General features: G+C 42.0%; 2 protein-coding genes and 1 long non-coding RNA gene across 6 annotated transcripts in view; 2 read left to right on the top strand and 1 right to left on the bottom strand.

Moving 5' to 3' along the window:
* Window positions 1–5,456, bottom strand: part of DUSP16 (dual specificity phosphatase 16) — a 61,874-nt gene extending 56,418 nt beyond the window's left edge. For 2 of the 4 annotated variants that reach the window (XM_032689558.1, XM_032689560.1), the window contains exon 1: window positions 5,299–5,456. The gene's annotated coding sequence lies outside the window, so the exon portion shown is untranslated. Of the gene's footprint in view, window positions 1–4,579; window positions 5,145–5,298 lie in introns of those variants that run through there. The other 2 variants (XM_032689559.1, XM_032689561.1) reach the window with 1 other exon arrangement.
* On the top strand, window positions 659–6,263 carry LOC116787405. The gene is made up of 4 exons (XM_032688971.1): window positions 659–678; window positions 4,621–5,227; window positions 5,308–5,371; window positions 6,084–6,263. Exons 1-4 carry the CDS (start codon window positions 659–661, stop codon window positions 6,179–6,181), a joined length of 789 nt encoding a protein of 262 aa, XP_032544862.1. The 3' UTR covers window positions 6,182–6,263.
* A 5,705-nt stretch (window positions 6,264–11,968) lies between these two features.
* LOC116787135 lies at window positions 11,969–15,666 on the top strand. The gene is made up of 5 exons (XR_004357181.1): window positions 11,969–12,066; window positions 12,604–12,704; window positions 13,200–13,289; window positions 13,500–13,743; window positions 15,173–15,666. It is a non-coding gene; the product is annotated as an uncharacterized LOC116787135 (long non-coding RNA).
* Window positions 15,667–17,050: the final 1,384 nt, after the last annotated feature.

Below are 17,050 nucleotides of genomic sequence, written 5' to 3'. Positions count from 1 at the left end.
AGATTATCTTTCCTCAGTAAGGCCTCAGAATACTCACTGCGTAAAAGCCTGAGAGCTTTTAGGAAATTGAAATGACGTGGGAGTAGTCTGGGAGAAAAGGGAAGAAGGTACTGGGTCCTCTTGCTATGAGAAGAGACTTGCCACCAATGCAGAACTCCAAGCAGACTACAGAAGGAGAGATTTTCACAGCCTATCCCCAATTCGTAGTGCACCTGCCTCGCACACAGGGTCTTGTGACAGACAGAGGGAGCCCTACTGAAGTGGTGACACCATTTGCCTTCTGTTAATCTGGATTCAATCTAGTGCATATTTTTAAACTTATCTGGACCTCACAACATGTCAACCCAGTGCACTAAGATTACTGCTGTAGTCCTTTGCTGGAGTAGTCTTTCTTCTTGCTTAAAAATTGGCAGAGTTTTATGAATCTTTGTGGAAGCCGGGCTGAAGATGATTCTATTTGCTCCCCAAGTATTTTTAATATGAGGCCTCTACCTAAATCCTCTTAGTTTCTAAAGGCACTTCTGAATATGACTAGAATATGAGTTAGAAGAAAGATCTGTAACACAAAGCTTCTTCCCCTTCCACCTCTCTTCCCTCCCAGTCTTCCAGAGTTCAAACAGACTACCAAGAAAAGGGACAGCAAAGCTGTGTCCCAAGCATGATTTTTAAAGAAGGGAGGTATGAAATCCCAACACCTAAGCACTTGTAACAAAACACTTGTGGGAACTGTATAGGTGATAGGATCTATAAGTATTCCAGACAGCATTAATAGAATGAGTGGAGAGTAATCTCATGTCTGTTCTTCAGGCAAATGTTTCTGATGCTTCCAAATCACCTCTGAAAGTAAGGCTTGTTTCAGTAGCAGGATGGCATGCCGAGAAAAGCCCTTTGAAGTGTAGTTCAGACTCTTTGCTTGTACTTGTAAGATAGTGTTTAGAAGATGGACGGCTTTCATGCTTAAGAGACTGTACAAACTTTGTGAAATACACACTGTGGAGAAAAGCACATCCCTGCAAGCACCATCTTGCAGGTAGAAACCCAAGTCCTGGCACGGAATTTGAGTCTTTAAAGTCTGGGGTGAATGAGTCTTACACCTAGCAATCAAGAAGCACAAACAACTTGGGCTATTAAAAGCATGGCATTTATATCTCTAACATTATGAATTATTCAGCCTTTAAACATGCTTTACTAGGGGTTCAGCAGAAGCAAAATGCAGTACTAAATCAATTTTATCTGGAATAGTGTGGAAGAAGGGAGAGTTCCTTTCCTATTTTGAGAGCAACATCTATGCTACACATGCAGAGCCAAAGCCTTCTAATACAGCAGGCTGAATGCATATTAGTTATTCAAACTCAAGAACGTGTGCATAAAAGGAATTTCATACAATTAGTCCCCGTTGTCCTCCTCAGTTTATGCTCTCTGTAAAGTTCTCATTCCAGTGTTGCTACACTGAGACTCATTTTTTTGCCTCCCACAATGCCTTCAGTAATGTAAAAAACATCAGACAAGCAGGATGGATGTCTAAAAAGAGACTATCTGTACAAGTCACTGATCTATCATTTAGTCAACAGGCTCAATTCATAGATTACTACAGCAAAGCAAAAGTAAGTCAAGCACAACGAAAACGGGTAATGCTATTTCACTCCCAATATTATAAAATGTGTCAGTTTTCTGCCAAACTAATGTAATGGAACACAGTTATGATTTTATGAAGAAGTTTTTTCACATAATTTTAGCCAACTATCACTCTGGCTAGCACGTAAAAAGATCTTAAGGAGAAAAAATTAAGTTTATTCTCAACTAATGAAAGCCTCTGCACACCTCTACTTTTGTATCTTTATTTGCTAAACAAATGATAAAAGTTTGTATCTTCAGCTTGAAACCAAACAAGAGTGCAAACATACCTGAGGAGGCATAGTTTATGAGGAACAGCATGAAAAATCATACTACACAGGGAAAAAGTTCCAAGAACACACTTAAAGGAAAGCTGTATAAGTTACTGGCTATGTATATGTCCTATTTTAACCAAGAGAGAGCAGAGGTAACTGAATTCCCCTTTAAAGAAGAACCTTGTTTCAGGAGTTCCTTTCATATATGTTGCAGCTTCAGGCAGTGAAAACAGAAAAACAGCACCATGGGAGCTTGGGAAGGTCCTTGCTGAATCCCCACAGCCCCACCAGAAACCTCCCTTCATTGAAAAAACACTCTTTCCCCTCTTTCCCAGCTTGGCCAATTATTAATTTTGGTTGGGTTTTTTTTTTCAGCTGCTGGAGCATTTCATAGGGACACGACATGGAAAGCTGCCAGCCTTCCCAGAGCCAATTCTGAGTAGGTCAGTCTTGGCTCAGCAGCAGACCACATAGCGAAGCAAAAGGAAACACAAGGCCTTGAACTCACGCCCATCTTCCCTCTCATCCTCCATATACACATCCTAAATGCAGATTTTCTTTGACTGGTGTAGAATTCACTGGTGGCCAACATCATCTCCACTGGAGACCACGATAGCAGCCAACAGGCCCTATCCATAAGCAAACCAAGAACTTAGCACATTAGGGACATGCTTACTTTTCTATTACCCAGAAAAACAGCGTCTGGATAATTCTTCTTAAATAATCATGGATATACCATTACACAACCAAGCACAAAATAGTGCAACATTGCAAGAAGCATTTAGTAATTATGATAAAAACAAATCCATAGGGGTAGATTCACTGGAGTCGCACGCCAAACCCATGTTTCTTTCTAGGGGGGAAAAAAAGTGGAAAAGAAAAAGGAAGGGGTGTGTCAATCTTTCCACACCTCATCCTTTGACAGTAACTACTCTACGCCATCTGGCTATTAAGGACTGTCAGCACTTGAAGAATATCTATAGTGCTTTTCTGACTGCTGTTATAGGAAAGGAAAAAGAAAAGAAAAAAAGTAGTAGAAAATTCAACAGACATAATGTAAGGTGAAAGCTATCATCCTAACTCAGTTTTTTTTGAGAAGGAAAAAATACTGTGCTTATTGTATATCTTAGAAAAATCATATTTTGAAAACAGTGAAAACTGGTGAATAGGCCTGAGGATTAAGGCGTCAAACTTTAAAAAGACAGGTGACTGAGCAAAGCCCTAACCCTGCACACATCTCTTACTGCTCAACGCACTGGAGCAGAGCTCAACTGCAGATTAATGCGAGTAACAGAAATCAAGGGCTAATTTGTCCATTTGGCATTTCTTATGAAGGTCTAGAACAGAGCCTGAATTTAGCCTTTGAGCGCTTCATAAGGCCTACACGAATCACTAACCTGATAAGCAGAAGAGTGACTGAGCCATCTCATCATCCAATTTCTACTAACTCCATATGATGACTTCACTCAACATATGAGTACAGCAGCACAGCTTCTGCCAATATCGTTCCTATGGGCAGTTGAAGCTATTCTATCTAAAAGCAAATATCCTTGCCAGAGTAGCTGCCTCCGCTGAAAGAAGAGCATGCATTTCACAGAAACAAGTATAATTGAGCTCACTATCTTCCACAGAAGTTTTTCTGGTGTGATTTTGTTTCATTATATCTGCTTAGGTAGCTAACAAAAATGGACCTACTGGAGCAGGGATATATTTAGGTATCTTTATACAACACTTTGCATTTTTAAATGCTTGGTTTGGTTTTCTGGACCTTTCCACATGTATTAAACCATAAAGCTACCACCTCTAGCACAGGAACTAACACCTTCTCTGCTGTTTTTACTTCTTTGTTCCTTTAAAAAGGGACTTGTGTATTAAGACTTACTGTAACAAGCATAATGACCAGAATTTTTACACCTCAGATATTTTTTATAGATTCCATCCTCAAAATATTAATAAGCATACTCAGTAAACACAGGACTGACTTGTGAATATCACTATTCTTTGTATCTTTTGTCATTAAAAATGAAAGCTAAAAATACACGTGTACCTCCCTGTTGCATACTTGCTCTACATTTGAGCAGAAACTCCCAGACAACCATCATAAACAACTGTGATGAATGCTTCAATCTCCAATGGGCTGTGGGATGAACACCATAAAAAGAAATTAAGACTTACTATTTTTCCACCTCCCCTCAAAACACAAGAGTCTAAACCAACTCCTGTTTAGTCAGTTGTGACTTCGTAAACTCTGTATCTACCAAACCACACGCTGCCAGGAATAGCACAAATCTCAAAGCAAGGATTACAAAATCATTTGGGGGGTTTGGTTGGGTTTTTTTCTTTTAAGACCCCAACACACACCCTTGCAAAGAGGAACAGTTTAATATGCTTTTAGTTTTCAAAACCAGCATATATCTGTTTATTCTGCTGGGTATACACCAAATGTTTGAACCAAAAAAGTTAGTCAGACAATACAGCTCGCTTGACTACACTCTTTATTTGAAGGAAAACCAAAAAGATCGATTTTCTACTCCAACCAGCTAAAATGACAATTAAAGAAAGTAAAATCTTCTGACTTTTCTTTTCTTAAAAAAAAAAAAACAACCAAACAGAAACAAACAAACAAAAAAAACCCCCCAAAAAACCCCAAGAAAACAAAAAACTACCCAGCTTCTCATCTGTCAACTAACCAAGTGGGTTTTGGCCGCTGAAAAATCCTGCCATTGGTCAGACTTTGCAACAGGCACATCCCATACACCTGGTTCGGCAGGCACCGATGCGCGCTCAGCTCTGCATCCCGCCGCTTTCTCGGGCTGGAGGGAAACAAAGCTGGGACCGGGGATCTGTCACAGGCCGCGTCCCGGCGCCAGCCGCCGAGCTGGAAGCTGAGGCGAGCGCGATGCCAGGTTAACAATTTGCAATTTGCCTCGCTCCTGGACGCCGCGGCAGCCCTCCATTTTGTCAACTGCCTCAATTTTAAACGTTTTCCAAGTCGAAGGCAGAATTTCAACGTTTCTTCGGGAGCCCTCCGGGGCTTTAAAGCATCCCCGACCATTTTAAGCAGCGGAGACCCTGTTCGGAGCCAGCGCTCTTGGCTAAGTTTAGCAAGGCAGCCGCGCACGCCGCGCCTCATGAGCAGCCCCCCGAACCCTCTGCGGGGCAGCCAGCGGGCTCCTACCCATCCTTCTTCCAGCCGCGGCTGCCTCCGGCCCGGGCACGAACAGCGCCCGGCTTCCTCCTCTCACGAAGAGAGGCAGGTGGATGTCGGGAGGTGGAAAAGGAAGGGACGGGGAGACAGGAGCGGCCGCGGGCAGCAGGGGGCCGGGTGCCGGCAGCAGGTAGAGAAGCGCGGGGCGGCCGCCAGTGCCGTGCCTGTGCCGTACCCCCTCCCTCTCAGCCCCGTTCTTACCACCTGCGGAAGCGGCCGGAGCCTGCCCGGGCCAGAGCAGCGACCTGTCCGCTGCGGGCGCTCTCCTCCGGAGGTGAGGGGGCGGCGGGGAAGGGCATGCGGGAGGAGGGAGGGAGGGCTCCCACCGCCCGCCTCTCCCTCACCTCCCTCCCCCTCCTCCTCCTTCTCCCCGCCCAGCCCGGCCCGGCCGTGCCCGGCCCCCCCCGCGCCCCTCGCCCCCCTCCCGACTTGGCTTCCACGGGGCGGCCCCGGAGCGCCGGTCCGTGCACTGCTCCCGGCACTTACTGTGTCACCCCCGCCTGTCTGTTTGTCCCCTCGGCAAGGATAAAACTAACTGCCACCAGCCCCGCGGCTGCCGCCCGAAACAACTTTGTCTGCTTCCAGTCTCTAGGAAAGCTCCTCTTTTTCCTTCTTCTTCAGTAAGAAAAAAGAAAACCAAAAAAAGAAAAAACAAAATCAAAAACCAACCAAACCCCAGCAATTTTAAAATTAAAAAGGAACAGAAAAAAAAATACATTCGGCTCTTTTTTTAAGAGTGGGAAGCGTGAAGGTGGGAGGGGAGAGGACCAGAAAAAGGAAACATTTGGAGCCTTAGAGCTTTTTTCTTCTCTTTCCTTCTCCTTCCCCCACCCCCCACCAAGATGGCTTGAAGAAATTAAAAGGGGACAGTGATGAGGGGGACACACACACTGAAAAGCCAGAGAGGACGGGAAAAGTTTGGGGGTTAGGGGGTTTTGTGTGTGCGTTTGGTCTTTTTGTTTGGTTTTGTTTGGTTTTTTTTAAAGCCTTCGGTTTCCAGAATGACCCAAAGGACGACAAACACACGGGAAGAGCAGGCACAAGGAGAGGAACGAACGAGAGAAAGAGTTTTGCTGGTCAGTAAACTTCAAGCTGCTGGGATGAGGTCATTGGTGTAAAAATAAAGCGATGGCGTCATTTGAAACCAATCCCAGTGAATGAACTCAGACGGGGGGTGAAGGTGGGGGGAGAGGGTGAAGGAGAAAGAGGAGGAGCGGCGAGAGAGGATCCCTGCGGGGACACGGAGGCAGCGGCGGCGGCGCAGCCCAAGCGCTGGTAGGCGATGGCGGCGGGGCGCTCGGGCCGCCCCAGCTGTCACCGAGGGGAACGCGCTGCCCCCGGCCTCCCGCTGCAGCCCCCGGGCCGCCCCTGGGAGGAGCCGGGGCCGCGGAGCGATTCCACCGAGCCGCCTCCGCGGCGCGGGACGGGGAGGTGGCTCCGCCGCGTGGCCCTCGCTTCTTTGCCGGCCCCTCTCGGCAGCGACCGCCCCGCCTCAGCGGCCCCTCCATGCCCGGCCGGGGCAGCCGCGGCCGTGTGGCGCAGCGCGACGGCCTGGCGGACGCGGTCCCGCTGCCCTCGGTGCCACCAGCCGAGGGGACAAGCGCCCCGGGTGGCTCCGTAAATATCGGTCTGGCCTTCTGCCTTGTGACGCTGTGCGGTGCGATGCTGAACTGTTACGGTGTTAAGGCGTCGGTTCCTCCAGTGGTGGTGTTATAGAATCATACAATCACAGAGTGGTTCAGGGAAGGAAGGGGACCTTAAAATGTCAAGTCCCTTCGCTTGATGTGGGCAGAGCACCTTGTGGGCCACGTGGAACGTTCAGGACCTTTGCCCTTTAAATAACCTTGTTAAATAAAAAAAAATTAAAAATCTGCAGCCAATAACTTGCAAAAAGCGAAAATCTGCACAGATACACAGAAGCCTTTTGTCTTAACACGTATCTGTTATGGCTAGTACCAACCTGAATTGGCGAGGGGTTGGATGGGTCCTACCTGTCTTATACATCCCTCTTGCAGGTACACCAGAATATTCTGCAGTTCTCTTTCTTCCTCATAGGCATCATCACTACAGGGAGCCTGCCACCACTGCTGGGTGCACAGGACATCTTGCACACCAAACTCCAGTCAGTCACCTCTGATGGCTTTTGAATCCCTGTGCCAGAAACCCTTGGAAGACATCATGAGAGAGAGAATTAACTGCATGGGTCCTTTGTTCTTGGTGGCTATCTCTTCAAACAAAGTGCCTTCGGAAAGGCACATGACTATCACAGTAAAATGGTCTGTGTGGTTGGTGTTTCAGGAAGCAGGCAACTCAGAACAAATTATATGGTGGTGGTCTCTGTCCTGGCAAAATTGACCAAGAACGACCTTGATGAAGGGCCTAGTGTTAAGGAGTTGTGAGCTGTCCCCTCATGAGGAAGCCTTGTTGGCACTCATACTGAACAGTCACGTCCTGTGCAATGGAGTGCAAAGCATGCAGGAGAGAGAGAGAAGCCCAAGCTCCATAAGACAGAGACAAAAGATCAAAAGCAGTGAAGAAATTATGGTAAAGCAATTAACATCAGTCTGTTTGTTCACTATTTTGTACACGTCTGTCTTCTGGTAACTGAAGAGCAGTTTTGCCCTTTCGTCTCAATTGACCAGTGGCCCTGAAGGTGGCTTTCACAAACCCCCGAAGTGACCACAGTATGAAAAATCTGCACAATTAACTGGAGATTAAGAGAGCTAGAACTGACCCATTTTGATGAAGGGGATCGAAGAGCGTGCCAGAGAAACTGGAGGTAACAGCCAGTGCCCCAGCTTATTCAGATCAGAGAAGTGCAGGAACAAATAGTTCCAGCACGGTTATCCTCACAAAGAGAAGTGGGGAGCAGTGGAGAGAGGTGCGTGGTGAGGAGGAAAGACATTTCAATGCTCCCTTCCCTTTTGTCATCTCAGCTTGGTAACACCTTATGTAACTGGTTCTTTTTTTTTTTTTAAATTGTGGGACTGTAAAAGTTTCATGACTGTAAAATTGTAAGAATAAGAAGTACTTGTGATCTTCTTGAAATATTTTTCTTTTTAGCTGAAAAAAAAGGATATATACAAAAAAAGTCTGTACTAGAACAGAAAGTTAAAGCTTTTTCAATAGAGAGTCAGGTTATTTCTTTTTCCTAATGTAATAAAAGGTGCGACTAAACCAGTGATATCACAATTCCTGCATGTTGAAATAGTTACTAAGAATAACTTTTTCTTTTCAGCTGAGCTTGATCTGAGAATCTGATCTGGAAGAACATTGCAGGGTTAAACTGGACAGGTTTGTTGCTAATCTGAAGACACAAACAGAAGAAATCAGGAGGACTCAAGGCAGCATCAGACCTCACCTCATTGAGAGCAGGAGACATGTTCTTTACCTCCTGTTTGCAATGGACAAAGTGTGAGCTGACATACCTCTTGTAGGAGCAGGAACTTGTTTGCATGTACAGCTTAACTTTTTTTTTTTTCCCCTTGAAAGCCTTTCACTGCTCCCTAGCACTTGCACAGCAGACTCTTGGAAATGACCTGAACTACAGGTGCAAACCAGGGAGAGAGTCAGGCATTAGTTTGGCAAACACCTGAACCACCTTGAAAAGGGAGTACCCAGCCTGGCTGCTGAGCTTCCCTCCCAAGTTTTCAAAGGTCCATCCATTCTATGGAATGTATTTTGCTACATTTCTGTTGATGGGTTTTTTGGCCTCAGCTCACCGGTCCTTTTTGACAAAATGGTACCAAAGGAGTTAAAGGTAGCATTCCTTTCTTGCGCCTCCTTATCAAGCTCATGAAATAAGAAGACCAGAAGTGTCTGTATGGGGTAAAACAAGGGCAAAATGTATTATGGTGGCTATCCAGCAGGCTATGCAACAGCCCTCAAACTCTGACACTGCAAGTGTGTTACCCCTCACTGCCTCTATTCCTGGGGGCCAGGGAGGGGGAATAGGTAGGTACTTTCAAGAGCTGGAGGTCATGCACCTTGTTTACAAAGGTTTCTCTTTTTTTATTCGTGAAAGCTAGCATAGCTTTTTGTTCCTTTTCCAGCTAATGGATTTTGTGGCACTTCACTTGGTTAATCAGTTAGCAGTGATTAAACAGGGGAAACATGAACGACAGCCAGAGTAACGTCATCGTTTTTTCTGCACAGTGGAAAGGAGTGGTTTGCCAGAGAAACCTCTTGCGAAATAACTGAGAATTGATCTTTAAGCACAGAATCTACTATGCTTTAAAATCCCCTTGTGGGTGCTCACTTCCTCCATGGGCTGAAGTGGAATTGTTAAAGAGGTTACCATTCCCAGACCGTTCCCAGTCACCATCATGGCTGTCTTCTGCCAAAGGTTACCCCCTCCCCTATCTACCTATAAGCTGCTCACTCAATCCCTCCCAAAACTGTTTTGGCCAAAGTCAACCAGAGCAGCTTAAGCAGTTTAAATAGTAGAAGTCAGCTGCACTGGTTTGTTTTGGCTATACTGGATTAGGGGAAACCCAAGATGGGAAGTGAGTTGATGACATTTTCATGGACAGCTTCAGGGGCAGGGGGTAGTTTGGCCTAATCTGCTTTCAGAGCAGACTGCTACCAACAGGGTATTTAAAACTAGAAGCGTTGCCGAGATACCCACATTGAAACACAGCATTTTTAGATAGCACTGGCTTTTTTGGCACATAGAGCAGGGTACAGCAGTAAGAGCAGCACAGGTTTGTAGGAGAGCAGCAATGGGAACATGAGGATTTGAAAGCCAGTACGAATAGAAGATGTCAGACTGAGAGTGGGGAAAGCAGAAGAGGGAGAAAAGTTTGTAGCTGGAGATCAGTGGGAAATCACAGAACTCAGTCTAGAGAGGAGGAATTTGAGTTGCATGAGAAATGCAGACATCAAAGATGTAGGGTGCCAAGTAGCAATGCTCAGGGGAAGACAGTAAGTTGAGAACACCCAGTATCTCCCTATTCTTCCCTTCCTTCCCTTCCATGTGTGCATCAGACTTTGGGAAGCTCTATCCCTCTGGAAAATGGTTAAATAAGAATAGCCTCATTAGTTAGTCACTGCAGATAGTTTTCATACTTCTACTTCCCTATAGCTTCTCTAGGATTGCCAGATTCACAGCACATCAAATGAGCTAGAGTAGTTAGTATGCAAGTGGAGAGGTCTAGGTTCAATGCAGATATGTGTCTTTGAGTTGGGAGGAATTTAGGACAAGATGAAGCAATATTCTTGTTCTCTGTAGGATGACAGTGGGTGATTTGGAGCAGTGGAAGAGAAAAGGAGAATTACAGGAACTAGAGCAGCAGAAAGTGCAGAAAAAAAGTGAAAGAGAGCTTCAGCTGTCTGCTTCCCTGTATCTTCTTACTTCACAAACCCTATATTCATTACTCAATAGAAAATTACATAATTCCTATCTCTATAGTTTCTGAGTACTCTTTATTTTTCCAAGTCTTTTGTGGGACAGAGTATCATGAATGCATGTTTTATGGATATAAGACTGACTTATTAAGATAAAGTAACTCATCCTAGATAGTATAGCAAGATGGTTGCAGATCAGAGAACTGAACCAAGTTCTCTTAAATTCCAAATCTAACCACTAACTCATTCTTTTCCCTCTCCTCTCTTCCATCTCACAAAAGAAGTAGTAACTTTTTTTTTTTACTTACATAAGCAGGCAGATTTATTAAAATTAAGCACTTGCATGAAAGTTTGTTGCTTAGTTTGCAAACAGAGAGACACATACACATACAAAGACTATAAGTGAGATATACAACAGAAGACAGTGAGAAAAGATAAAGGAAGAAGTAATAATTTTTGGTTCTATGAATGGCCTTTTTGAAGCTTAGGGGGTTTTGATAAATTCTAATCATCTTAAGCAGAAAAAAGTCATGGTCAAGCCACTTCTGAATAAAACAGCAAGATTAAGTTTTGAGGAGGCATTTGAAATTGGAGATCATAATAAATATTATTTACAGAAAAGGAGCATAATAACATGTTGTCACCAGGAAACAGATTGATGAAATACTGCTTTCAAGAAACAACAAGTTCAGGCAAATCTACAGCAACTGAAAAACTTAACTAGTAACATTTCTCACTTTTCTGTATATCTAAAGAGAAAATATTTAAATAAAACCAACAAAAAAGCTCATACATTAAAAAAAAAAATCCCAAACACATTCCAGAAATTAAGATAGTTGTCACAATAAACACCCACCTCACTTACTTTTAGCTCTTGCTCACTGTTAGTCACTTGTCTGTAGGCTGGGATACTTCTATTGAAAGCAACTAGTAATGGGCTGTAAGCACAGATGGTGTAAATCATCATTGCTCAACTAACACTTCAGTTGCTATGCTAATTCATACTATCTGGAGAGTAGTTTTGTATGTTCATGTTTTGTTTGTGGCCAATCAGGAATCAGAAGTAAAATGTATTTGTGTTTATTATGAAGGCAACATAAAATGTATGAGGTCTTTGACTATTCATATCCTTCTTTTTAACTGTTTGAATACTTTAAATGAAGTAGGATATAGTAATTACCAGCCTTAAATATATTTTAAATTTCTTGTGAAGTATTTTTCTAAGAGTACCAAGGATACAAGAAAAAAAGGATAGCATTCATAAAATGTTTAGAAGTTCTGATACATGAAATGTCATTTGGGTCAATATAAAGCAATAAGTACAAAGTTACTGTACTGACAGCATGCTAAAGTAAGTTCACAATCAGGAAAGTAGTTTAAAAGTCTGAATGTAGAAAGAGAATGTATAACCTGTGGTAATGAAGACCAGTTTATTTATATTTACTTGTTTTAAAATATTTTTCTTTTCAAGATACGTACACGGGAGAAAAAATTTTGTGACAGTTTTCTTTTCAAGATATGTACACAGGAGAAGAAATTTTGTGACAGTTTTAGAGTCTTCACCATTGCTCCTGATCCATTTTGTTGCTTCTGTGTACCTTTAACAGCTTCTGACACCTACAGGTAACCTAAACATTGTGGATTTGAGAGGTTACTTTTTATTTTATTTCTAAGATGTAGTTTGGGTGTTGCAGTAATATGCAAGTGAAACTACATTGTTATTCAAATGGATTGTAAGAGAGATTTTTATTCCATGCAATCATTAAAATGTACGTAATAGATAAAAAAAGCCTAATATCAAAAAAGGAAAAGGCAGACAAACCCTTAATGGACATGAAAAATAATCTTGATATCTAAAATGGGAAAGAAAATCAAGTTAATTAGTATTAGCTGATGCTGTGGGAAAGAAGGACATAGCACCACAATGACCTGCATTTACAAGCTTTCATTCATGTAAACTTTTAAGTGGATAACACCCAGAACATCAATATTTTGGCCTTACAGTAAAAATAGATTCTTTGGAAAAAAGACTGTTAACTTGCAACAGTATCTTATTTTGTTGAATGCACTGGTCAGAAAATTGTCACTGATACTAGCCCAGTTGTCAACAACAGAGAGCAGAGAAAATCTCAGAGCATGTCTTTTTTTTTTTTTTTTTAGATGCAAGGTGGAGGTGAGGTGAAGGACTGCTGGTTTATTTTTATATTGCCTTCTTGACTACCCTTCTGATGCTCAGGAACAGCCTGGCTTCTGTGTATTAGGTATGGGTACAACTCTTTTAGCTCTACGGAGGGTTCGAAAATCTTGTGAGAACGTTTATGCTTCAAAGCAGTTTGCCACTTGTTCTCCTTTTAGCCAGGGAAGAATCATTAATGTATTAGAAACGTTTAAAACCCTGATTTATGTTTGGCCTGCAAAAAGAAGGGGATAAAGTCAATGTGGGTAAAGCACAGGGCTGCAAATATGATTTTTTTTCTTTGTAAAAGTCTGCCTCAGAATTCTTATGACTTATTCGAAGCTGCATATGCTTACTTTAGATATAAATTTGGCTTGTTGACTCTCCAGTCATTAAAAATTGTTTCAAGCCATTGATCAAATGATGATGAGTTCCAGACAAATTTATGCTGAAGAATGTGCCTCTTCATGACCATTTAAAATCTAAATGGGTATTATGAAATCAGAGGGGACAGAAAGTTTTTGAAGAGGTGGAGTTTTAAGTAAAGGACATGACTTTCCAAGACATTTTTTCTCAGCAGCTGTGAAAGCTTAGAAGAACTTCCTAGACAGGAACATGTGAGGACGCAGTCTTTTGTGAGCCAGTCAGTGGAGACAGTTATAGGAAAATGGTAAATGTGATTTGAGTTCCAGAATATAAAAGGAAAAAGAAGCCGCTGTTCAAAGGGCCTGTCTGATTACTAAGTTGCAGAAATTATATGTTTATTCATCTGTTATTTTGTACTAGTACCTACAATTAAATGATGTCAGCTACAGTTTAAGAAAAATGGCTATTATAACTGATGATTCATTTAAAATACCTTCTTACCATATAATGCCAGCAGGAGATCAGGATGCAGTTGCACAAATGCTGTAAGCTGGACGTCACTGAAAGAAGAGTGTGGTTTCTGTTTGGTTAATGGCGTGTGAATGAACAAAGACTTCAGCCACTGGAGATGAGATGGCAAAATAGAAACAAGGATGCACAGCAATTGGGAGAGAAAGAGTGAACCAATGTGTCAGTGGCATGGGTGTACAGAGCTTGAGAAGGTGCAAACAGATGCCTTGGTTGAGCCCATCTATCAGGTGATGCTCTAGCTCACGGTTTCCTACCCTCTGCTTCTTACTGTGATCCTTGCTGTGGATCTGGCATTGTTATAATGCAGCAGGAGTTAGTGTGTCTTGCTTATCCAACAGCAGTACAGCAAGATACTCTTTTTGACAGTCGTTAGGTTGACATTTGCCATCTGACAACAGAAAAGAGCTCTTTAGACTGAGGGTGGTCAAACACTGGAAGATGTGCCTAGAGAGGTTTTCCTCTCCTTGGAGATAGTCAAGTGCTGGAATGGACAAGGTTCTGATCAACATGATCTAACTTAGGAGTTGAATTTAATGTCGAGATTGGCTGTGTTGTGTAGAGGGAGTTAGACCAGCTGGCCTCCTGAGATCCCTTCCAACCTAATTTATTATATGGTATAGAGGGAGCATTTATGATTCCTGTATCTGGTATTCTGAACTCTCAGTGCATCAGTATGCCTGGCTGAAAATTTATCTGTCAAACATTCAGATAGTCCTGTCACTATTATGAAATTTCAGTGTATAAATTTATGTGTTTGCATTTTTAGGAGGTTTTCAGGAGGAAGTCAGTTCTTTAAAAATACAGCTTTTGTAAAGTTAATCTCATTGTTACTAAACCAAACATGTTAAAGCTAGGTTACTGAATATGAATTTACTGTAAAAATCACTACAGTAACATGTACACATAAAGTTTACAAACAAGCTTAAATTTATGTTGAAGAGAGACTTGGCAATATGTATAATACATAGTGTATTTTAACGGATTAATCTCAGTGGATGTAAAAACATACTCATCCTCTCTCTACTTTGTCTCTCAGTGGCATGCCTGTGGTGCAGCATGGCCGCTGGATTTTATTGGATTGATAAAAGTTGTTCTTATACTTAGCATTTGGATATTTTTATGGTAGCAGATCACATTTACATCCATAGAGAGGTCCTTTCACATAGGTAGGGGTGTGAAAAAAGGCCCTGGAATAAAATGAGTCAAGGCCATATATGTGTAATTTAAGGAGTGAAGTTATGACATCCTTCAACAACAACAACAAAATCCATAGTAACAAATGCAAAAGCAAATATATCTTAAAAAAAATTCCAAGGTCTTATTCTGAATTACATACCTCACTCTTCATAGCTGTTCATAAGTCGACAGTGTAGCTGCACAGGGTATATTTACTTCCAGTTAAATGTTTCTTAACAATTCTAGAGTGGTGCAAAAGGGATGTATTATACTCATTTCTTCTCAGTTGTGCAGCCAGATTATGAAATATATAAGCCAAAAACATACAAAGACTAAGAACAAAGCCATCTAAATTGTTCATGAATGATTAAAAAGTCGTTTGTTTTGTTTGGACTTCAAAATCCCACTTGTCTCCAAAACATGCTTGGTCTGATTGCTAGTTCAGAGCAACTAAAGATCTCATTTTTCATTTCCTCGCAGATTCTATACTCAGTTGAAAATTATGTCTAAGTGGGAGTTAAATGCTGACACCAGAAAGCAGACAATTGCATCTTGGTGGTATTCTACATTTATGAGTCTCTCTTGTGCCTGGCCAAAGCACATCTGGAAAAGGAAAGAACTTGTAAGAGATTTTGCCTGCAAAGCTCCACATGGAACGGAGCTGATACAAATCAATCTTGCTTTTTTAGTACATCTATCTGCAAATAGCTACAGTGTAGTACAAACAGACATAATAATCCAGATTATTTTGGAAGATTGATTAATGGGAACATTACTCATATACTCAGTGCATGACATTTCCTATTAGTTGTTCATATCATTTGAGAGTTAAAGGATATAAATACTTAGGAACTTCCCAGCAGTTGGGTTGCCACCTGTCTGCTGAACACATTAAAGGGGGAAAAGTGTGAGTTATATTCCATTTAAGAATTCTGTAGCTATCTGTGAGACTCTGAATAACATTTCTGACACTGTCAGGGGAAAATTTTCCATAGCAGTCTCAACTCAGATTCAGCAATAGGGTTTTTTCTCCCTGACATAGCTAGAAATTTAAAGGATGTTAACAAAGGCAGAGGTAGTGGGGCTGATGCTTCTTGCAATTAGACAAGTAATTAGAGAGCTAAGGACTATATATATGCAACCAAAGTGAACACTTAGCAAACAGCTGTCAATCTTTGTATAGATTCATTGCTTCCTCGGTTAGTATTTGTACCTGACATTGTAGCAGTTGTTTAATAAAAAACTCATTTGCATGAAGAACTGGAGATGGTAAAAACCAAAAAATATCTACAGCAAACACACATGAAAATCCCCCACCTGCATTTCTTTTTGTAAAACGCCTGTCAAACACATGGCAAAGCTATTCTGTAGCATGACATCACTTGGTTCTATGAAATGACTACTGACGGGTCTGTTCACAGCATCTATAATTATCTACTTACCTCTAAGTTTCAGTGATTTTGAGCTGATGTAAATGTTTCAAATCAGCTTCTGGAGATGCCTTTGAAACCAAACAGAGTAACACCTAATGTAGGCATCAACATATGTATGTCAGGCTTTCTTCTGTAGCTTAACCTGGGCCTTAAAGTCACGGAAAATACTTGGAGAAAACTCCTAAATGTCCTATTTGTAAACACATAGCTGTGGATCTCAAGGTATTGTGGAGAGGATGAAAGCTCCTCTTGCTATAGGTTTACTACCCTTAAATTACTTCATAGCATCATTTAGCACTTTTGTAGAGGTATGGCTCAGTAGATAGAAACCACTAGTAGTCTCTCATGGAGACCTGTAGAGGGGGAGCCATTCAGGAATTAGTAAACTTTAATGTACTGCTCCTGGGTCTGACAGCAAGCCTGCCAGGGACCATGTAGGAAAGGAGCACAGTGCCACAGACAGCTTCTGCTGTGTGCAGAACTACCCTGTACAGTCTGACCATGAGTGGTTTGTAACACAAGACAGCGGGGACGTACAGGAGGCAAGATGTTTTGCACAGTTGTCTGAAACTCTAGTGTTAGTCCCTACTTCTGGAGGGACAGTATAGTCCCCAGTCCCGAATTCTAAAGGGAAATCCTGAGACAGAAGTTAAAAAAGACCACTTGCTTAGAAAAAACAGGTAACTCGATTTCAGTGCTGATGTTTCACAAAGCCCATTTGCTTCTTCTCTTGGATCAACCTTGTCTGAAATTTGTTTAAAAGTATTGTAAAATTTAAAAGAAAAAAATAAACATTTAATGTGTAGGTTTTTAATTACAGTCCTTTTAGACACAGGGGAATACACACACAGCCCACCCCTGCCCTCATCTTGTACTTTAATGCTTTTTGCAAACTAGTCAGTATTTTCTAATTTTTATCTTACAA

Source organism: Chiroxiphia lanceolata, chromosome 5 (genome assembly GCF_009829145.1).
Source record: "Chiroxiphia lanceolata isolate bChiLan1 chromosome 5, bChiLan1.pri, whole genome shotgun sequence".
NCBI classification, from domain to species: domain Eukaryota; kingdom Metazoa; phylum Chordata; class Aves; order Passeriformes; family Pipridae; genus Chiroxiphia; species Chiroxiphia lanceolata.
Note: the sequence above shows the minus strand (reverse complement) of the source record. Positions and strands in the feature narration are given on the sequence as shown.